The sequence below is a fragment of the Pezoporus wallicus genome, unplaced genomic scaffold (assembly GCF_028554395.1).
Source record: "Pezoporus wallicus isolate ANWC-B61680 ecotype Strahan unplaced genomic scaffold, APGP_CSIRO_Pwel_v1 contig_6484, whole genome shotgun sequence".
Classification (NCBI taxonomy): Eukaryota; Metazoa; Chordata; class Aves; order Psittaciformes; family Psittacidae; genus Pezoporus; species Pezoporus wallicus.
The window spans coordinates 1986458-2009090 of record NW_026638903.1 but is presented as its reverse complement, the minus strand read 5'-3'; the positions used below and the strand labels follow the sequence as shown (position 1 = coordinate 2009090).

General features: G+C 48.1%; 2 protein-coding genes across 3 annotated transcripts in view; one reads left to right on the top strand and one right to left on the bottom strand.

Annotated features, from left to right (window-relative positions):
* Window positions 1-22633, top strand: part of BOC (BOC cell adhesion associated, oncogene regulated) — a 54676-nt gene that overhangs the window by 4034 nt on the left and 28009 nt on the right. The window lies entirely within an intron of this gene.
* LOC130601185 (protein NYNRIN-like) overlaps window positions 5042-22633 on the bottom strand; it is a 216194-nt gene continuing 198602 nt past the window's right edge. Inside the window, exon 2 of the mRNA XM_057413080.1 lies at window positions 5042-5053. Within this exon, the coding sequence (XP_057269063.1) occupies window positions 5049-5053 (5 nt within the window). The 3' untranslated portion in view covers window positions 5042-5048. The remainder of the gene's footprint in view (window positions 5054-22633) is intronic.

Below are 22633 nucleotides of genomic sequence, written 5' to 3'. Positions count from 1 at the left end.
CAATGCTTACGCAGTCCCAAAGGTGCCACAGGCAGTTCAATGTTTTCTACATAAACAGGGAGCAATAGATCCCTGCCCTGAGGATGTTGCATGCTCCTTGTGTTAAAACGGCCTCTCCCCTGCAAAAGGCCAAATGGGATGGGAGGCTCAGCTGTGCCTGATGGGGTTGCTAGCAGAGCACCTGGCACAGTGCAGACAGGGTGCCTGAGAGGGCTCTCAGGGCTGCTCTTGTGTGTTGTAGGAGCTCTTGAGCATGACACAGTGCCAATTTATTTTGGCTCTGGTGGGATTGATGGAGGGAACTGTGCTTCAGGGAGCGTGTGGGACGTGCTCAAGCTTCTTTGCCCTCCTCATGGGCAATATGCCAGCACAGAGGTGAGAGCCAAACTTTACCCTTGCTTTGTACTCTGCTGCTCTGTGGTGGCTGCTGCCCTGTGGCCAAAACCCATCTTTGAGCTCCCCTAAGATGTGAGGATGGTGACTGCACCTTGGGTCCATGCAGCGTGTTGGAGGCTTGCTGGGCAAAGTCCAAACCACACCACAGCATGTTGCCCCTATGAAAACCCACTGTTGTCGAGTTCACAGAGGTTTTGGGCTGTGGTGTCTGTGTATAAGTCTGTGAAAGCCAGATGGTGTTTTGGAAACTGGTCATTTTTCATTAACTTCTGTGCCTGGTGCAGGCAGTAAGTCTTTCACCCTGAGCCCTGTGGCAATGCCATTTTGGCTCTCTAAGGTCCAAACTGTCAAAGAGATTAGCCAGCAGGTTGTACTCTTATGCAGAGCCACAGTCCTAAGGCCCTGCCAAATGCAAGGATGTGTTCACTGACTGCAGTGTCAGCGAGTCTGAACAAGCTTGTGTGTCTAAAGACTGTGCATCAGGACCTTCTGCTGTTCTTTAAATCATTAGAGTGAAGAGGAAAAGGGTGTAAAGAACCCTGTCAGAATTGTGTTGTCAGCTTTCAAACACAAATAATGTTGCTTTTTATTTTTAACTAACAGAAGGACAGGGTTAGCAGAGCCCTGCAAATCAGTGTGTTGAGCTTAGTGTCGTTAGTAAAGTTTGTGGTGATATTTGAGAAATAAACCTCAAATATGCAGATGCTGGCCTAGAATATAGCATTTATATGCAAAACGTGGCTTCCTCCAATAATGTCACTGTAACTTATCCTAGTACTTTTAAGATAGAGCTGTTACCTCACTTAGTGATGCCAGTGCTTTAGGGCAGAAACCTGGGAAGTGAAGAGAGCTGGGTTTGGTTCTCTAGATTGCAGATTTCACCCCAAGTTGGGGCAGGTTGTTCTTTGCCTCCACTCTCCACCTGCAAAACCTGTAAGTGGCACTTCCCTGCCTCCTTGTGGTGTTGAGGATAGGTTTGATGGAGATCAGGAGGGACCATAGGTTTGCTGGCCCTTGAAAAACCTCATAAAGGCCAGAGTGGGTTTCAGCAGGGCACTGGCAGCCCACTGAGAGGCTCTGCAGTTGCCTCTGGGGACATCTACCCTTGTGTGCTGGGTGGATGTGGGCTCTGTAAGGTCTGTGTGATACTTTGGTTTGGAGGGTAGGCTGCATGTGAGGCTGTAGAGAAGCCCCTCTCTGAGTGTGACCCTTGGGAAGTCTCCTGTAGGTAGCAGCACTGCAGCTGCACCGAATTTATGGCTCCAGCCAGTGGAGGTACAGAGAGGCCATTGTAATCCTCTGTACTGTACAGTGTACATCTCAACAGGCAAAGTGGCTCCTGGGTTGCTTTCCTCCCCCTCCTCTCCATCCCTTCACGTCTACTTTATGAAGTTCCTCCCCTTAAATTGCAAATTTGGCCTTATCTTCAAAGAAGCCCTTTGGTGCCAAGCTTTTAAAGGTAGGGAGGAGGCGAGAGCAAAAACATCAAATCCATTAACAGCCCAGTTGCCAGAGAAAATGTTTTTTAAAACAAAATCTGAAACCTTAGTGTTTGAGATCCATAGCTGAGATTGAATACAAGTATGGACCTTGTCCCCAGAGAGTCACACTGCTGGTAATACACTGGCAGAGACCATGGAGCAAGGATTCTTGTGCATGCATGGACACAAATAGACAATTATTTGGAAGGCAGTAGTGTTCTGGATGGTGAATAATAATTTACTTCATCTAGCGCCTTCTGTCCCAAATTGCTCCTTGAGCTGTAGCTGACGTGGAGAGTATTCTCGTTGCTCTGCTGTATTGCAGTCCCATATGGGGCAGGAAGGTAGTGCTTGCTTGCGTGTTACTCAGCTGTGGGTGGTAAAAAGGACTAGCTGGCCCTGCTTCTTTAGAGCCTGCCCCTGTCATTGAGAGATTCCTTTGGGCCCCCTGAATAGTGATGGGAATGTGATTTTTATCCGCCCCCCCCCCCGAGAAAGCTGCTTGTTTAACAAACCCAATCAGTGTCAGATTGAAGGAGTGGGTTTGAGACCCGGCGTCAAGTGATGCTTTCAGAAACATACTGGGTGGGATTTTTCACAAATACCTGGAGCAACTTTAATGATGTGGTGAAAAGTCAGAGACTTGTGCATTGAGAGACCAGGCAGCTTTCCCCTTGCTTTTAAGTACAAGGTCGTGCTTGGTGGGTTTGTGGGACTCTCACTAATGTAACAGCTGCCCAAATTAGTCTCGAGTGGAGGGGGACTCTTTATCTCAAAAGTGGCTATCAAGTACATCTTGCCTTGCAAGTAGTTGAAATGCAGCTCCTAAGAGCCATCTGGGCAGATGGAGAACAAGATGGTCCAATTATCCAGTTGTAATGAGGTCTGAATCCAGTGAGGAGCACTCCATCTCTGGCTCCTCCTTGCGCCTTGCATCATGGCCAGTCAGTCCACAGCAGAGCTATGGGACCCTGGCAGGAGGAGGGCTTGACCATCCACTAGCTTTTGAGACCCTGTGGAACTTCCCTACCCCTTAGCTGGCCAAGCCTGGTATCTGGCTTGTAGCTGTCAGCCGCCTTGGGAGCTGGAGTCTTGTAGGGTGAGACAGGGCTATGAGAATCTGGAGTGTGGAGGTCTCTCCAGAGAGGCATGCCAGCTGCTCTGGATGTGTCAGTCATCACTGCTCCATGATGCTGATGTTGCTCTTGGGGTGTCTGGGGCTGACCTGAAGAGAAAAGGTCTTTGCTTCCCAGCAGGAGAGGAGCAGAGCTCCTGGTTGCATGCCAACTTGTGCCTGAACACTTCTCTAATGCTGTAGAGAAAGAGTCCAAGGTAGCACAAGAGCTAGTTGCTTTTGAGAACCTTGCTGCTCTGGGTGCCTGAGCTGCTGTGAATGCTGCAAGAGTAGTTTAGCACATTGACACGCCAGCTCCAGGTCCTGCCCAGCCAGCAGAGAAGGAGAAGGTCTTGGGATCAAGGTCAACTGCTTGGTGGCCACACAGGCCATTAGCTCAATGATGGATACTGAGAAAGGGAGGTTAATACCAAAATATGGAGCTGAAGCTGCTGGAGCCTGGTCATGTGTTTGCTGACCCTACTCCCCTCTTGGCAGAAGGGCGAGTAGCTAGTTTGAGGAAGCTACTTTAGGGAAGAGCAGTGTGATGTGCATGGCTACAGCAAGACAAGCCAGCCTGTGTCTGATAGGACAGGCACTGGCCTGTGAGAAGTACTTGCCTGGTAGGCAGTACAAGCTTTGGGATCCTGCTTATTGCATCATGAAGCTTGTTGTCTTTTGGGATAGCAGGGGTCAACTATTTACATTGCGTAGCAAGTTAGGAACATGCTTGCTAAGTGTATAGTTGTCCAGTTTTCCTCATGATTGCCTGGACTGTAGATTTGGGCTGGAGGGAAAAGGAGCACAAAGAGAACAACATCCAGAGCAAATTGGCAAGCCATGTTTATCCTTGATGTCTGACCTGCACTTTACCCTATAATTTGTTTCCCTTGGGGTAGTTTTGGACATCCCTAGCCTCTGAGCCACTTCAAAGGCCACCTTTAAAAAAATCCCCCAAACTAGTGACCAAGCAAACAAGCAAAAATTTCAGCAGCCACAAAAATGTGAGCATAACCCAGATTTTGCACAGCTCCAGTATTGAAGATAAGTGGAGGTTTCTTGGCTCTCTGGATGAAGGCTGAAGAAAGGCCTGTCATGCCATCTTCCCCCCATCATCTTATTCCAAAACCTAAATTATTATTTGTATTACAGATGTGTCTACAAATTTTAACCAAGGCTGGGACCTGGCTGTGTTAGACACCATGCAAACTTGTAATGAGGGATGGCTCTTACAGCCCCAAAGGGCACATAGAAGTCTGAGCATGAATAAGGTCTCATGTGCCTTGCAGAGACTCAGCAGGTCAGGACTGGAGCTTAGAATAGACCGTGTATTGCTTGACACCCCATCCCATGCTCCATCCTCCTCCTTGCCCTGCTTTTCAGAACAGGAGGTCAAAACTGAATGTTGCTATGGCTTGACTTGAGAGTTGTGTGCCTCAAAGCTGAGAGTTGTCTATAGCAGAGTCTCGTCTTCCATATCTCTTGGCCCACATCAGTCAATAACGAGTGATATGGCTTCATGTGCTCCAGTAAGTGGTTGCCCAAATGGGGCAGTTGGCACTGCAGATGTTGGTGACATAGTGCTGCGGTGGTATGCCTTGTGTTGGGGCAGGCAGCCGGCCTTGCAGAGCTGAAACCTGTCCTCAGAAGGCAAGTAAGCAGGAGGTCTGTGGGGCACCGGGGAGAGGCAGGTGGAAAGCAAGAGCCCATGGCTCAAGGGGAAGGAAAGGAGCCAGTTATCACTTTAATTCTCTCCTGTCAGCTAGTTTTCAGTTGCGGCATTGTACTTTGAAAGATAGCTGGGAGAGAAGAGAACCAGGGCAATAAAGGTGTTTTGCTTGCAGCATGCAACCGCAAGTAAAAGGATCTCATTATGTAAATATTGTGTGGCTTCTTTCTTGAGGGGTCTGGGACTGTTCCCCTGTTCTGGAGGCACTGGCTTTCAGTTCACAAGCCAAGGATAAACTCTACCAGATGCTTCTAAGGCCAAGTCCATGGCTTGCACTGTGGCCAGGTGCAAGAGGAGCCATTGTTCACATCTTCATGGTCAGCATACCTTACACTGTAGGGAGGTACAGGAAGAGGGATAATGAGCAGCAGGGTTACAAAGAGCTGCTCTTCGTGATTGCTGCAGGCCATGTTGAGCATGTGGCCGAATAGCCAAATGCTAACCTGACACCAGAAGGCACAGGTAGCCCAGGATGGAGCAGCTGTGTGGACACCCATGGCAGGACATGAGCCAGACCTGGCTTGATAACGTACCTGAGAACTGTCTCTCAAGGGGAATAGGACTGCTTCAGTGAAACCTGGGCAGGTTCCTTCACCTCTCCTTTCTTGTCTGACATACAGCAGTTTCTGGGGAGCAGGAGGGGATGCATAAGCATCCTCTTCTGGCACCTGTTTGTTTGCAGAAAGCTGTGGACAAACTCTCCTGGGGGGCTGCTTGTGGCCATGCCCTGATGCTGTCTAAATAACAGCCTGAACTGCAGTTGGATACTTTTTGCTTAGAGGAATGCTTTGAAACATATTGTTTTTAATGGCACTGCATTGCCGGGGGCTCTTTGTGGCTGGATTGAAGAGATGACTTTTTGCTTTGCTCTGCAGGGAGAAGAGCCTATCTGAAGCATGATTCCTTCATTTTGCAAGTGGGTTTGATCTGCCCTTTGCAAGCTAAATAATTTAATTACAGAAGAGATCTTAGATGAGGTGTTTGGGCCCTTACAGTTCATCCCTGGCTCAGTCAGTGCCTTGGGAGTGGGAGAGTGGTGGGAGATGCCAGACAGCTGCAGAGTTACAGCTTTTTCTTCTCTGTTGGTCCCAGGTCATTCCTTGTATGTGAAACACTGAAAGGAAGCACCCACATAGCTGTTGCCTCCATTTCTGTCCAGCTGAATTAGGCAGGGTGTGGAATGGAGGAGGTGTCAAAAATGGGTTTGTACCATCCCTCCTTGTGCTTAGTGAAAACAATCGCTTCCTTTCTCCTGGCACGCATATATACTTCTCAGTTTTACCAGGGAGGTTCTTTTACTTTCTCAGACCCCACAATGAGGAGGGAAAAGGGGATTACAGCTGAGGCTGCCAGCATGCCCCTGTTCCCTGCAGTGTGCTGCCTCCCAAAGGATGTAGGGGCTGCTGCCAGGCCCTTGCACCCCCCCTTCCTCCCTATTTTCTGTCTTTAATTTCCCCTCCTCTGCCTGAGGTCCCTGTGCTGCCAACAACAGTTGCCGAGGCTGAGACAGGCTTGTTGAGCCATATCCTGGATGCCCCTGCCCTTACTTGTTTTGGGGAAGGCTGATAAGGAACAACTAGGGGTGCATCCCCAGGCACTGAAGAGGTGCTCCTAGCCCTCACTGACCCCCTGGGGCAAGTGCAGGGCGCTGGCGTGTTGGAGCGGGTTCAGAGAGCCCTTGCCCGGGCAGGGTGGCTGCCTGCAGTTGCAGGCAGGGCTGCTGACTCCCCAGAGGTTATTCTGGAGAAGCACCATCCTTGAAAGGAGATCCATGTCTCTCCTGCCTTTCATTCCCCCTGACTGGTGGATTGGGCCTTGACGGTTCAAAGCAGTATTTCCAAATCTCCATCAACGTTTCTGATCTCACAGTGTTTTGCAAACTGGGAGGGGTTTGTGTCATCCTGTCTCCTTACAGGCAGCCAGAGAAGCAGCTCAGTGAGGCTGGCAGACATGGCATGCTCTGAGGTGCCAGCATCTGCAAGGGGCATGTAGGCACCAGGCCAAAAACCCTCCGTGAGCTCTTAATGAGCCACAGATCAACAGGTTAGTCTGGGAGCCTCCTGCCTTGAGCTTCTAGAGCTTTCTGACAAAGAAATACATGAGTAAAAGCTGGTGATAGATAAGGGTTAGGAAGGAAGACCCTAAAATAAAGATCCTTAGAAAGGCACATCTGGGGTGAACCTCAAGAGATCACCTTGGCAAGAGGCTCCTCATGTGTTTTTTCTGAAGGTCTGCTCAACTAGTTGGGGGCTGCAAAACCATACTCATTTTCCATGTAGTGCTTTTGTAGTTGGTAGGTAAGACCAGTGGAGGTTTATTTGTGGGTTTTACAGAAGGGGCTCTCCAGAGGCTTTGCTGAGGTACACAGCCCTGGAGGCTGTAGTGGATGTGTTCCCCTCTTGCACAGGGAAGGATGCTCCTGACAGATGTTTGTTATCGTCAAAGCAAAGCAGAGGAGCAGACAAACTTCAGCTGGCAAGAAATGCAAAGGGAAATTATCCTTGTTTCCCTGTTGGGCTTGCAGAGGGAATTCTGGAAGCTGCTTTTTGTCCCACTGTTACAGTTTATGTTTATATAGCTTATCTCTTTCATGAGGGACCGTTAAATCCTGCGGCGTGTTGTGAATGTTGCTATATGAGAACAGCTTGCTTTACCCATCCCAGGGCAGAGTGTGCCAGCTGCACAACTGGATTTAAAATCATGAAGCAGCGTTTCCTCAAAACTGAGAAGTACTTTCATCCTAAAAGAGTTTATGGTATTTTCCAAATTAAGGAATGGTCAATGATTTCTCTATTGGTAATTCTGAGATTGTATTTCCCTTACACAGCTGAGTTTCCCCAGTTGCTGCAGGGAAGGGGAAGTCCTTATTCCTTTCCAACTTCCAGTATTGCATTTGTGGTCTGTAGCAAGTGATGATATTTAACATAATTTGGAGGGTAGGTACTGACTGAGCTGGTCTACAGATGACTTTGCACTGAATAGTGAAAGTTTTTCTAGGGATATTTAGTGCTACAGGACAGTCACAGACTTCCCTTCTCAAAGAAAGCGTTGACAGTCTCTGTAAGCAATTAGAGATAAATGTCCCTGAGGCAGGCAGTGTCTTTTTATTGTGGTTTTGTAGCATACCTAATACTGAGGTTTTAAAGGAGTCTCTGGAAAATAAGAGAATTGAATACTCCTTCTGTTCCTTTACTGGAGAGTAACGTGAGCATCTTTGGAAGATTCAAAGAGTTTTAAGTATTTTATTTTTTTTTATCCTGGTAGGCAAATGAGCAAAGGGCAGAGGTTTGCTCTGTTCTCCCAGAGCACTGCTGGGTGAGGCTTTGGAGAGGGTGATCTGATATTCTCTGTGAAACACTATATGCAAAGGTGATTTTTGCATTAAAAAAGCTTTCTGAATTGATAAAGCAATTCACAGCACAAAAACATCTTAGTCCTTTGCAACAGAGGAAGAAGTAGACTTCTTGGCTTAGACTATTGCTGGGGCTTCTCAGAATTTCTTGGGCTGAACAGTATGCATCAATAGATGGAGAGTAGATTCACTTCTGTTTTGCTTCTCCTGTTGTCACGCTCTGAGGCCCAGGCCCAGGGGCTGATGCCCGTGTTTTTTCCTGGCCTCTTTACTGCTTACAGCTTTCTCCAAAAATGACTGAATGTATAAAACAAGGATTGGGTTTGGGAGTTGGGGTTTTCTTTTCTTTCCCTTCCCATATTCTATTACAGACACTGACCACAGTTATGTATTTGTTTTTCTCCCTTGCTTCCAAATGCAGTCATGTAACAATAGACTGAAAAAAAAGTACTGGAAGTGATTTGGTCATGAATTTGTTTCCTTTTTTGGGCTGCAAGGAGCGGGTTAGCATTTGGGTGAGGGGGCTGGGAGCTCTAAGCCATCTCTTCCAAGGCTGAAGGGTGTTTTAATGGGCATCATTCTGGTAAAATGATAAGTACTGGAGAAAGGCAGCCTTCTGGGGCAAACACTTCCATTGCTTCATGTGCAGAGCCTCATGCTTGGGGCCCTTTTTCTCAGCTGGCCTAAAGATGTTACTTGCTATTTACATAATAGTCTTGTGCAGGCACTGCTAAACAGGCTTCGTCTGCCACTGGCAGGCAGGGACAGGCTACAAGAGAAATGCTGCCTCGCGTATCAGGCTTCTTCAGAAGTGACTGTTTGCTTTCCTTAACAGATTGCTAATAGAAGGTGGTGGGTGGTGTTGTCTTATTTATTTTATGTAGGATGTCATGACAGATAGTGATTTTGAATGTTGTCCATAGCTGTAGAAACTGATTGCTTTTCTACGCTAAGTTGACTAGGATGGAGACATGGGAGTTGATGAGACACAAGAGATGGTCTGCAAAAGAGGAAAGCCAGTCAGAGTATCAGTTGGCTGTGTTATCTGTCTCCTGAGGAGCAAAAAAAAAAGTATTTTGCATATAGGGATGGGAGATATGTTTTCAGTATCTGGATCTTTGGGTCTGGGGAGGTGCTGTCACCATTTACAAGGAAAATGAAACGTCATCAGGTGGTACCAAAATGAGTGTGTGATTGCTGCACTGGTCAGGAGGGTAGTTGTTAAATTCTTAAACATTACAGACAGTGAAATCTTGACATTTTCTTGATGTTTCAATGGATTTGGTCCTTATGGGACAGAAAGCCAAAGCAAGTGGAACTTAGGCATACTAGAGAGAGAATACCATTTGATAAAGGCTAGACCAGTAGGTAAAGTTCTCAAATTGCAGATTTCCTTACAGTCTTTATCTCTTTATGGCTTTGCCAAAAAAATTTTAACAAGGTGTGTTTAAAAATATAACAGTAATGAGATACTTAAAAATGGTCTTAATCTCTCCCTCTCTTTGACATGCTGCAGAGCTGTGGCACAAGTGAGCCTTGGGGAATCAAAATGGTGTAGTCCTGCAGCCGGAGTCATACCCTGGGGAGCCAAACTCTGGAGGGAAGTATTGCCCTGTGGCAGGTCACAGGGATGCTGGAAGTGTGACCCCTTGGCCATCCTCCAGGGCAGCAGATTCAGCCTGCCCAGCTCTTCAGGGCTCCCCAGGTCTCCTCAGTTCCCAGAGCCCCCCAGCCACTTGTCCTCAGGGCAGCAAGACCCAATTTTGTGTGTGCTGCTGGGAGGCCTTGAACTGTCTCTGACACCCCCGATGGGGAAATGCTGGAATGAGGAGGAGGGGAAACCAAGGGCTTTTATACTGAGGGAACAAAAACCATCCCCTTCTTGTCCCTGAGTTCAGTTATTGCAGACTTTCCAAATTGGGCTGGGTTTTTTTTTGTTTTGCTTTTAAATGCTTCTTTAGCCAATGTGATTTTTATGTTTTGGCTGGAGGGTGTCTCTCTGGGAAACAGACCCAGTCTGGGACTCTTCATTTGGCCCATCCAGCTTATCCACAGAACAGTCACAAGCCCTCTCCTCTGGGCTCATTTTCTCTAGGATTTGCAGTGGTCTTTGGTACTGAAGGCAGAAAGGCCAGTGAAGGCAGCTGTGCTGTGTCCTCCAGCCCTCTGCCAACAGGGGCTCAGTGTGGGCTGGGGGATGCTGGGAGGCTACAGCTGTGAGAATGCTGAGAAATGTATGTGGGGATTGGCAGAAAACTGTTTTGAGGAAGAAGATGCCTCTTCTGATGATGGGGAAGCACATGGTGGACTGGAAGGGTAAAACAAGTTAGGTTTGCTCCTAGGTAGAGAGGATTGTGTGGAGAAGTCTTGTCTCCTCTGGGCCTACTCGTTTCAGCATCAAGATGTCACAAGAGAAAATTCTCCTTCTCTCGTTTCATTTTTCCACTAATAGTAGCTAATCAAGATTCAGTTTTAATGACTTCCCTTTACTCTCTCTGCTTCCTCTCCCCCTGCCCCACACATGCCTCTTTTTTTATATAATTTTTTTAAATGCATTTGTTTTTGGCAGGAGTTGAAACGCAGGAAGCATTTGGACCAAGATGAAACCAGTGGAGGAACATGTTGGGCAGTGCAGTGCTTTGTTCTGAGTTCAGGGGGAGAAGAGGGGGAAGCAAGGGGGGGACGGGATGTCATTTTCCAGATGGGGACCCTGCCAAAGATGTTCTTGCTTTGGAAAGCAAAGAGTGATTTTTGAGGTTGTACCAGGTTTAACCCTTTATTGTCCCATTTCTGCCATGCAGGAAAACACCAAAGTCCTGGACCTAAAATGGATCTGTGCTCTGTTACATGGCCCAGGTGACCTGAATGGTCTCAAGCCAAAGTCTGCTGTTGTGACTAAACAATTAATTTATAAATTTAATAAATTAATGAAAGTCCAGGATTAGTATCGGAAACTGTAATGAGTAGAGAGAAATCGGTGCTTGTTTATCAGTGAGGGTCCAGTACTACCATTGTTGTCGCTGGAAAAACAAAATTAACTTGTTTCTTTACAGAGGGTCAGGACCACTGTACTTTTTCCTGCCCTGACAGAAGTACCTGGTGGGATTTGGAATGCTGCTGAACTCTGCTTCAGCTGTTCCCATCAGGGGGCAGGGAGTAATTTTGCCTTGTGATGCATAAGATGCTTGGTAAACACCTTGTCCCTTGACCAAAGGAACCGTGCACTGCTGCGACTGGGCAGTAGCAAGCCCCAGCCCCAGGTAGCTAGTGGTTATGCTGGGGAACCACTGGGAGGTCACAGCACTGGTTCCTCCTCTCTGTTTTGAGCCAGTCACTTGTGCAAGACAGCTGTGTTGTTGGAAGGTATGGGGGTTGGAAAACCTTTGTAGGCATGCACTGCTGTATTTGTGACTGCCTTGGGCCATAAATACTGCATGGTGTGTAGGCTGCTGATTTAATTGCTGCAGGTCTGTTGCACAGTAGCAAACTGATGGTGAGGATACAGGAGGTGAGCAGAAAAGGAAAAGTTAAAGCAACTCTGTCTTCATTAAGACATCTTCCAGGTTGTAAATACTTGGAGCACTTGTGTCAGGACTCCAGAGAAGGTGATTTATCTATTTCCTGATTAAAAATCCCCCAAGGGTTTTGGTCTATGGTGCTGGGCTGTTGGTATGAACATCCAGTCTCTTCAGTCTGGATAGGGTTCTCCTGGGAAGACCACCTTCTTGCCTCAGAGTAGAGATTTTATGCTGTATGCATAAAATGCATACAATCCCTTTGGTAAACTCAGGCAGTCACTATTCAACACAGCTAAGCCTGCAAGCCCCTTGTTCATGAGGACCAGCAGTCTCTCTGGCCCTCCAGTCTCTCACAGTCCCTTTTCTGTAGCCAGGGGGAAAACAGCTTTCTTAACCCTCCTGTGAACCTCCTGAATATAACCACAATCTTCAGATCCAAAGAAGGTGTCAATAACTTTGAGCTGGAGACCACAGACTTTCTGTTACCAGCATCTTTGGCTGCAGCATGTGAATTTTTGATGACTTGCACAAAGTGCAGCTGGCTGCAAACATACCAAGGGGTGGTTATAGCAGCACTGCTGTGGCTGTTGGTGGCCAGTGACTAATAGAGAAGTGATGCGTCCAATACTGGCCTTGAAACATGCCTTCAGTTTTGCATGCTTCTTTCTAGACAGCTGAGAGAGGTCTGGTCTGTAGGAAATGAATATAGCACCACTCTGGTGTCACCCATTGGGTTGGCATGGGGAAGAATAGCAGCATGTGGACAGAAGATATGTGTGCAGAATTGCCTGTGGTGGGTTTTTGGCTTTATTTTCTGACATGTGCAGTCTTGAATGCTTTCCCATGGAGGTCAGTAGAGCTGCCTGGAAACTTCATATGCACAACTTGCTGCACAGCATGTCTGAACTTGCTTATTTTTCACCCCTTTCCTTGGCCCCCTTAAGTTTTCCATGAACCCTTTTCAGCAGTCTCGTGACCCATGGGTGGAAAGCACTGACTGATAGATAAGCACTTGGATGGGAAGCAGAAGACCAATGTTTCTCTTCACTTGCTCAGTGCCACCAAACATCCCTGGTTTCAGGGCTGGGATCAGCTGACTTGACCTTGAAGCCTGTGGTGTGTTTGGCATGGGTCTCTGACCCTTTATAAGCACAGTAACTATCACCACAGACTTCTAGGTAAAGTAGGACTAAAAATAAATTCATGTTTATTGCTTGTTATCTTTCTTAGAGGACTCCTTTCAGCCTGGAATTTGGCTTCATTTCACTTTGCCCAGGTGGTTGCATCTGCATGCGTGTGGTGCAGGAAGGTATCTGTTGAAGCCATGCAGACACAGTACCCACACCTACCCAGGTCTGGGAACCCTGTGACAGACTGAAAATGTTTTGAAGGTGTGAATTATTCCTTGTTCATCTAATGTGGTGGTGGGTCTTCCTGTAGGAGCTCAACCCGTTGGCTTCACTAGTGCCTGCTGATGGGCTCAGCCGGCCTGTGACAGCTGATCATGGGGCATTTCCAAATGGTAACACATTGACTCTGCTGCTTCTCCTCTCTTTCATTAGTTCTTGGCAACTGCACGTTTGAATGTTTGCTTGACAAGCACTTTACCTGAGTCTCTGACAACAAAAAGTTTAGTCTGACAAACCCCACTGAGTTATCCTGTTCTCTGTTGTCAATAATCTCTTGGTTGCTGTCTCCCTTAACCACAATATTTTGTGTGTGATGCAAATTCATATTTTTTCCCCTTGCTGCTATCAGCGTGCCCCTCCCTGCTTGGTTCAGTTACTGAGGCTATATCCCCAGGATGCTGACATCTGTATTTTACTAATCCAGAAATCCTGAGGCTCCCAGGAAGCAATACAGATAATAACACTGCATATCTGTGTAGCACCTTTCATCTGAGAATCTGAAATTGTCTGACTCATGTTCATCTGGTTACTGCTTGTACCAGCTGGGGTTTGTTATTCCTGTTTTTGCAACTTGGGAAGCTGAGATGCAAGGTAGGGGTATATTTTTTCCAGTGGATATAGAAACAATTCCAGAAATATGGCATCATAACCTCCATGCCCATGAGTTTCTATGCCTCTTTGTCCTGCAATACCTAATTTGCCCCCAAAAGGGAAGAGATCAGTGTGGGTTGGTTGGGTTTGAGCAATGCTTCATTTACAGTGATCCATGGCTTTCTTTGTCCCAGGAACAAAAAGGCAGTTGCCTTTTTCTCCAAAAGATTTCTCAAGGTAAGTTTCCTTCCTTGCTTGCAATTCAGGGTCCATAATATAGTTCACAGGAAGAGCATACCCAAATATTGTCTCTTCTTGTCAGTTTGGTGGTGTGGAGCAAGGCTGAGCAAGTGTTTGTGGTGGGCTTGGAGAGGGGAAAGATCTTGCTGGTTTTCAGGGGTGGTAACAGACTGGTGAATGCGTATCTGCAGGTGGTTGTTGGGTGGTCAGCCTGGACTGTCAATCTCTCCAGCTGTTGGCCTGTTTTGGATGAGGCCCAGGAGCAGGTAGGACACTGCTGCTTTTCTTGCTGCCTCCAAACACAGCTGAGGACCTTCCAAGCAAACCTAGTCTGGTTTATCGGGTTCATAGAACCGCAGGCAAGCCACATCAAATTACTGGATTCTGCCCCAAACCAGCAAAATGTATGGGCTTCTGTTTCGTTTCACTTGGAGGCAACTGGGAGAGGAGGGAGATGGAGGAAAACCTGTGTGGATACAGTATTAACATAAGGCTATAAGTGAGCTGTTCTTAAAGCCTGCACGGTGCCATTCTCATGGCTAGACCATACTGATGAAGGGAGAATAACACCTGAGCTGATAGCCTCTGAAAACTTGGGTGTAAGAGGAGGGATATTTTGTCTGAAACCCTTTCCAGAAAGGGACAGTTGGGGGTGTTAAAAAAATAAAATATAAAAATGTGGAGGAGGAGGTTTAGTGTGAATTGGATACGTGCCCTCAATGTATGTAACCTCAGCCAAGGTGATGGGGAAGTTAGGTGAGGTTTTCTTGCACTGTGGACCATAGAGCACAAGTGTGTGTGGGGAAGAAGAAACCCTAAGAGAGAAAGGGGGAGAATTGCAAGCCTCAGGATGTAAAAGTGTATATATTTTTTATGTGTTTGCATCAGAACACACTAATTTTGCCTGGGACGGATGGCAAACGTGCAAAACCAGCCCTGTCCAGCTCGCTAGGGGAAGCATGATGTGGAGTAGTTCAGGAGATGTTGCTGTGTCCCTGTCGCTCCCCTCCACCTCCATGCAAGGCACAAGATCAGCACCCATATGGACAAACCTCCTTGCAGGCATGTGCCAGAGCTTTGTAACAGAGCCACGCTCTCCCCTTGAGGCCAGGGCACCCCTGGCTCCCCACGCTACCCCCCTTCTCCCCTTCCCCTTTCTCCCATGTGCTTTTATTCCTTTTGCAAACAGCGTATGCCAAATCCGACTTCACAGCTGGCTCTGCTCCACGTGTTTGTTTTCTATGCCTGCACGGCGCTCGCCAGCTCCGCTTGCGCCATGGCTCAGAGGTGGAGGCAGCGGGGGGAGAGCAGGGCTGGTAGGGAGAGAAACAGGAGCAGGCTGCTGCTTGCCAAGCCCTTATTTGTTTAAAGCTTAAGCCTGTTTGAGAGAGCCTTTTTGGAGTGAGGGGTAAGTGGCAGGGGCAGGATGCGGGGGAAAGGAGAAAGTAAACTGTGTGTCAAGGAAAGCAAACTTTGCAGCTGGAATTGCTGCTGGTGCTTATTGTGTGAAAGGCCTGGGGAGGTGTCTCCAGCTCTGTGCTCCTGCTCTCAACAAGGGTGTGAGTGTAAATGGGCAGGGATGAAAAGCAGGGAGGCAGCAAAGGGTCTGTGCTGTGCACCATCAGTGCAGGCATTGCTGGCTGGCAGGCACAGGCTGCAGCTCTCACCAGCATGGCCAGGGCAGGTGAGTCCCCTTTCCTAGGTTCTGGAGCAGTGGCATTTTGCCATCCTTCTGTTGTGGTTCATCCACTTGCTCAGAGAGAGAAACCAGGTGCTGGCTCTGCAGGGTGATTTGAGGTCTTGCTTCATTTCCTGCCCATCTTTGGGTCGCTGTCCTCAACTGGACCATCGTTTCTGGAGAAACATATTTATTGCTCAGATGATAAATGGGCAAATAACATGCAGACACAATATTAAAAAAAAAAAAAATTGAAGAAACATGACCATCTCTTCTTCATCTCTGGGGCAGGGGAAATCTGTCACCCACCCAAGACCCTGTTGTGTGTCCCCCATCATTTCACCCACCCCAAGACCCTGCTGCAAGGGTGTCCCCCATCACTTTTCCCATTCAGGTGGGCCCTGTGGGGTTTTGGAGCAGTGTGGTGACTGCTGGTCACAGCACAAGTGAGGGCCGTGGCTCTGTGGCTCAGCCCATCTGGGTTCTGACCCCCACACCCCACGTAGGCATTTGGCACCAGTCAGAGCGTTTTCCATGGGCAGTCATTTCTGTCCCTTTGTTTTGCTGGCCTCGAGCTTCCTCTTGTGTTTTTTGGAGTAGTGACATGTCTTCCAGGGGAAATCTGTCCCAGCAGAGAGTTCTAGTCTTTTGACCTGCTCACATACACAAAATTATTATTGTTAATGAAAAGCCTTTAAATGACAGCTATGGAAAGTAAAACCTCGCATTTATTCTGTAATTCATAAAAGAGAAAAAAATCCCCAACTTTCAAATACCATCTTCAAAGGACACGAAAAATGGGCTTGTGCTCTTTTGCATCCCAGCAACAAGCCGTTGCTGAAAGGAGTGCAAACTAGAAGGCAGTTTCTCTTTATGGTGGTGATGGGGATGTCTCTAAAGCCAGCCATGTGGGGATTAAACTTTGTATTGACGTTACTGTTGAGTACTTTGTCCTGTCTCTTTTGTATGCTCTTCTGGATTTTGATGTCAGCTGTGTTAAACTAGCCTTGTGCTTGTAATGCAGTTTCTTGGCCTGCTCCCATTGAAGTCATGGTAAAGATCAGGCTGAGTTTGGAGGTGGCAGAATCAAGTCCTCTGTTATGGTTTTATCAGGTATTTCTGCTCTGCCGCTACTTGTATTTAATATAAGCTTGGCCAGTTCTGTACCATAGCTGCTGTAGTCACCCTTGCTCTTCAAATACACACTGGAAGAGGGCTTAAAAGCTAATAAAGTTACCCAAGTCTTTGCTCTGCTCCAACAAGAAAATTTCCCCATTGCAACTTCCCCCAAGGAAGGCTTAAGTGTCACTGGCAGTTTCTGTGGGCTTTTCTGGTTTGGGTTTCTTTTGTTTCTGTTTCACTCTATTATTTTCCCTAATTGGACATGGACAAGATTTTTCTATTGTTCCTAGACAAAGATGGCTTTGTGTTTTTTGGTTGATGGCTTGGGGTTTTTTGGGGAGGAGTGAGAGGGGGGTTGTTTGAGGCTTTTTGGAAGTTAAAGGCAGGTTCATGTTTAAGCATGTAAATAACTAGGCTGCTCTCAAAAAGCACCTGTATTTGTGTCTCTCTGGCCTGTGATCCTCTGTGAACAAGAGCATCTGAGACCTGGTTTGGAGGTGGCCATAGCCTCCAGACACAGCAAAACACTCCCTGCTGCCCAGGCACTACTGCAGCACTTCATGCAGGTGCTGACCAGTGGTGGTTGTCTGGTATACACTCCTCTGTGGTTTATATCGTAGGCATCCTGCTTTCAGAGAGAGGAGTGTTTCAACCAGGGGTTACTAGCCTGAATGGACTCTGTGATATTTATTGTCTATCTTGTGCAGGCCTGACACCGTCGTGTGACAGAAACAATAAAATTGAGATTGGTCTCTTCAGGGTAGCTCCGTGTCACACCTTTGCCATGATTCTTGGTCCTCCTTCCCTGGAGCCCATTTCTGATCACTGGTACAGCTGCAGAGGCCATAGAGTAGGATTAGGTACCCTAGGATGTGGGATTTATGGTGTTCTTGTCACATCAGTAGGGAAATGCTCATTTTGGTAGACATGGTGGTGTCCTGTGGTTGAGGGGTGAGGGTTGGCTGGGTGCCTGTGTTCCTCAAGAGCTGCTGCAGGAAGCAGTGTAGAGCAGAGCTGAGTGAAAGCAGCTTTGGAGGAAAGCATCCTGCTCTCCCTGTGTAAAAATACTGTTTCGCTGGACCAGAGCACATTATGGAAGTGCATCTGTTGATTAAACTTTTGAAGCAGAATGGAGTTTCTGGTGAGAGCAGGAGTGGTTCTCCTGCTATCATGAATATCCCACACCTAAACAAAGTGAAAGAGTCGCAGCTGAGGAGGGACATTTGCTTGAGATGTGGTGGTCTTAAGTGACAACCAACCCCTGTTCTGAGAAAGGCAAGGCAAAGCCATGGCATTGCCGGCTCCTTGCCTGCCCAGCCCCTGGAGCAGTGGGGAAAAATGGAGTGTAAGGAAATTGGCCAAAGTCCCAACTCCCCCATTTCCCCTTCTTTCTTAACACTCTCATCTCAATTTAATTTTCCTCCTTTTCCTGTCTGCCACCTTTATCACCAGCTTTCCTTTACTATCTTGGAAGCCTTTTGCATGGAATCACTTTCCCTGTGCCTGCCGGGCCTGCCTCCTCTCTGACCTCTCCCTAACCCAGGAAGTGATCAGAGCCTCAACCTCAGACTTCAAGACTTGTTTTTTTTTTTTAGTTAGGAAAGGATGAGAAGAGAAAAACAAAAGCAGTGTCCTGACTAATGTAAACTAGCCACAGGCACATTTGTGCCAGCGTGATGAGAGCTCCTGGTGGGAACTGCCCATCCCTCCCAGCACTCTCCTCCACTGCAGTTGCTGACAGGGAGTGAACAACCTGACACCCAGCTCACTCTGGTGAGGGATTCGGCATGGTTGGGCCCAGACCAGAGCCAGCAGCATTGCTCAGTGCTTGACTGTCCATCCTGTGTGTCCCCCGGTGCAGCCCTCCCCTCAGCTTTCCTTGTCCAGGTACATGCTCTTCCCCATTCCCAGTTCCTTGTTACAAGCTTTGCCTCCTCACAACAGGAAAAGGCCTAGGTAGATAAACTGTTACTGTTTGTATAAAGCATCCTAAAAGGAGTAACCCTTCTAGCCAGGGGTGTGAAGTCTGTAGGACATGGGATGGATTTCATTCTCTGTTTAGTACAGCATCTGGCCGCAGCTCTGACTTCATTGACACTGATCTCTGGCTTTAGTTGTGATCTGAATGTTAAAGCAGGTGTAATTTTCATCGCCAAGAGATAGGATGCTTCAGACGAGTAATACAGTGCAGTAAATCCCGTTTTTAAGACTGAAGATCTGTTTTCACACCACACGTGTCAGTGAGTGACCCCTTTCCTACTGCTTCCTCTGAAGTGATTCTCACTGTGAAGATGCAGTGTTGTCCCTCTGCAAAGCCTCAGATAAGCCAGACTTTCTTGCTGCACCGTGAGCTGAGTTTGTAGCAGGCATGGAACAAACTGAAAACGCTCCAGCGTGGTTAACTGGTCTCCTCAAGTGTGTGGCTACATTGATGTGGTTTTCCAAGGGGATCCTGATGCTTTCTGCTGATGCCAACTTTGGAGGAATAGGTTGAGCTGCAACCCTCTGTACACTTGGTTGTGGACTCACAGAACCTTGATAGCAGCAATTCTGCTGACTTTCTGACATTTGATGTTCAGGCCCCTCTCAGTAAGTGCTGCAGATGTGCACTCCCTCTGGATGTCCTCAGCTGTTTGAATTAGGCCATTAACTGGAGAGTCTGCAGGTGAACCAAGGATGAGATGGATGGGGAATGTGGAGGAAAAGTTGGTCTAAAGCTGTGCCAGCTCTTCCGGGTTGGGACTGAAGCTGGGCTGAAAGGTTTTGACCAGAGAGGCATCCTGCTGCGGGGCCATTTTCCCCTGTCGCGCGCTTGGGAGAAGGAGCCAGAGAGAAGCCAGCAGCTTGGGGCTTGTTGCTGCAACAACATCTGTTTCCTAGGTGCACTTTGTTTCTGAAGAGGCTGTGCAGCACGCTCCATCTGCGCCCTGCTCTCTCTTTTCTTTCTTTCCGCCGCTTGTGCCGCGTTCGGCAGACGGGGATGGAGGCTCCGAGGGGAGGCGAGCGCTTCCCGGCAGGACCCTGCGCCAGCCTCCGTGCCAGCGCTCGCACCCGGAACAGCATTGTCAGCATCTTGACAGCTGGCTGGCTGCATGCTTATTAGTTACTACTTTCCTCTTGCCCTCCACCTCTCCTTCGCCTCCCTAATCGTCACCTCCACCCTCTCCCTTCCCCCTTCCCGCTCCTGCCCCGCTGGCCGGCCAGCCCTTTGGGGAGCCCCCAGCCTCTCCAGATTAGAGCTCTCCAGGGACTTGGTCCTTTTGAATGGAAGAAAGCGGGGGGGGGGAGTAAAAAAAAATAAAGTAGGGGGAGGAGAAGGAGGGGAGGAAAAAAATTTATTTAAAAAAAAAAAGAGGAAAAAAAAAAGAAAGAGGGGGAACAGAAGAATGAAAACAGACCCAAGGGGCAATAGTCCCTCGAGCCATTTCACTGCATTACAATGAATATGGACTCTATTAAGCTCCGTTCTGCCTGTTAGTGTTTCCCAGGGCAACACAGCTCCCATATGGCAAGCATGCAGCAGATTAGGGTAGGCCTCCGGGCTTCATTGAGGGCTGGAGGCTTGACTGGCAGTTGAACCCCGTCCTTCCCCCCCGCTCCTCACACTTGACACTGCCTGTGTTTATCTAAAGCAAAAAGGGCCGGGGTGGGAGAAGGGGGCATTTGGGGGGTTATTGTCCTGGGCAATAGGAGAGGGCAGAGAGAGGGATGGAGGGGTGTGATGAGGGAGGGAGGTGAGATGGAGGAGAAAGGGGGTGGGGGGCGCATCCCCTCATACATATTCAGGAGGGGTCTTGAATGGGCAGAGGAGAAATAAAGCAGATGGAATTCATGTTAAAGAACAGCCACAATCGCCCTCCAAAAACAAGGAGAGAAAAGCGGGCAGCCTTAAAGGAGCGTAGGGAGCAGCATTTATCCAATTAGCAGGGTTGTCAAATTGAATTTACTCAGAATGGAGGGGAAAGCCAGGGGGGGCAAGGAGGGAAATTAAGTGTCTAGGGCATGGGGGGAGCATGATATTGAAGAAAGGACGCGGGTTTTCTTTCTTATGCTTTAGCCTTGTCTTTTCAAGGGCTGGAGCTGTTTTCAAGGCACGCCAAGGGGCAGCAAAAGCCAGCATATATACTCTGGTTTAGCATAGGACTCCTCTCCTGGTAGCTGCAGAAAAAGGAAGGTGTAGCTCATGGGGCAAGACTATCCTTGCATCCCTGTCTTGCCTGCAGCAGGGCTGTCTCAGCCTGACAGCTCCAGCCACTCTGGGACAACTATGCCCCAGGCATTGCCCAAGGCAAACCACACTCGCTGTCATGCCACCACCGGGATGACACTGGGAGCTTGTGGCCAGCATGAGGATGGCATTTTGGTCTTCAAGCCCCCTCACGGTTGCTGGCTGAGGAATGCCAACCTGAAGGTGTTCACTGAGGCCCAGCAAAGTCAGCCTGATCAATGCCAGCTGGAGAGTGGCGCTTGCTTCAGAGGAGCTGTCACAGGGAGAGGTGCCAGAATCTGCAGGCACTGGGGCTGCAGGGGTATGAGCTGAAGTCAGACAGGCGATGAGCAGGCTTTGCATCCTGTTGCTAATTCGAAGCCAGCATGCTCAGCTCCCTCCCTGGTAATACCACAGGCTATTGTGGAAAGTGGCTGCCCAGGGCAGCAGCTTCATCTTGAGGAAGACAAAAACAGAGTCACAAAGATCAGTGCATGTTTTGCTTGGTTCATTGCCGGTTTGGTTTTCATGAGCAGTTCCGTTCAGGGAAGAAGAGCTGTTTTACCTGCAAGTTCAGTTTATTCTTTTGGAGAGGTGTCACTACTGAGTTGCTCAGGACTTGCCTGCAGAAAATCTGTGGCTCTTTTTTAAGGTCACCCTTGTTTACAGGCGAGCGAGCTCATCTGCACGGTGGTGGTGCCCTGCCAGGTTTTGCTTTCTATTTTTAATTCTTCCAGCTATGAGCATGAATTTATCCCAGGCCTTCTCAGTTGTGGCTTCTTGATGGACTGGCTGAGCTCACAAGTAGCCAATAAGAGACTCTTCTTTGCCTAATCACTTTAAAAAGGGGGGGGGGTGTGTGTGTGCTTCTCACACAGGGCTATGTTAACAGAGCTAATGCACTCCGAAGTCAGGAGCTTTCAGTGCTATAGAGGGAAGCAGACAAGCTTTTATCCCTGTTTGTACATACACTCTGCTACCTCCTTGACTTTAAGCATGGTGGTGGAACATTGGATGCTGCCTCTCTCTGCCCCCTCCTGACACCACCCCCTTCCCATTCAACTCCTGCCTCTCCTTATAGCATCCACACCTCCATCCTCTTTGGATGCCTGTGCTGTTACATGGGAGGGGGAGCGTTTCTCCTGCTGAAAACCTCTCCTTTTCCAAACCTTTTCAGAGAGAGTGAGTATAAGTTAACAGCGTGAAATTAATAATTTGAAGTGAGGATGGGGGTTGGTGGAGGTTAATTTTGCCCTGTGGGATATTACTGTTTGATGGTTTAGGAAGAAAGTCAGGGGTGCCCAGATTGCTGTCCATGCCCAGGAATCACGTGGGGACTTTGCAGCTGAGCTGTTCAGGTGTCACCTGGGCAGTGTTTTTTCAGCTAGAGGAGTTGTATGGTGACTTTTTTTCAGACAGGATGAGAAAGATTTGGGACCAAGAATGACTTGCCTGATGGGATGGAGGCCCCAGTTAGAGAGCTTCCAGCCCTGACACTGCTTTACTCTTTACCTTGGGCTAGGTTGGCTTCCTCTTCTAGTGCTCAGGTTTCTGCATTTGTAAAGCAAAAAGGTGCTGTGGCTTTTTCCTCCTTTACAGTTTCTTTTTCAGTGCCTTAAGCTCTATGGAACAACAGCAACAAAATACTGTCTTGTATTAAAACTAATGATTACATAAAGTAAACTGGCTAACTGCACTAAGACATTACTGCCTCTGAAGAGCTGAAGTCTGAATGCATAAAACAGAGATCTGGGAGTATCACTGTCCCTATGTGACCTGTCAGAAATGGAGACCAG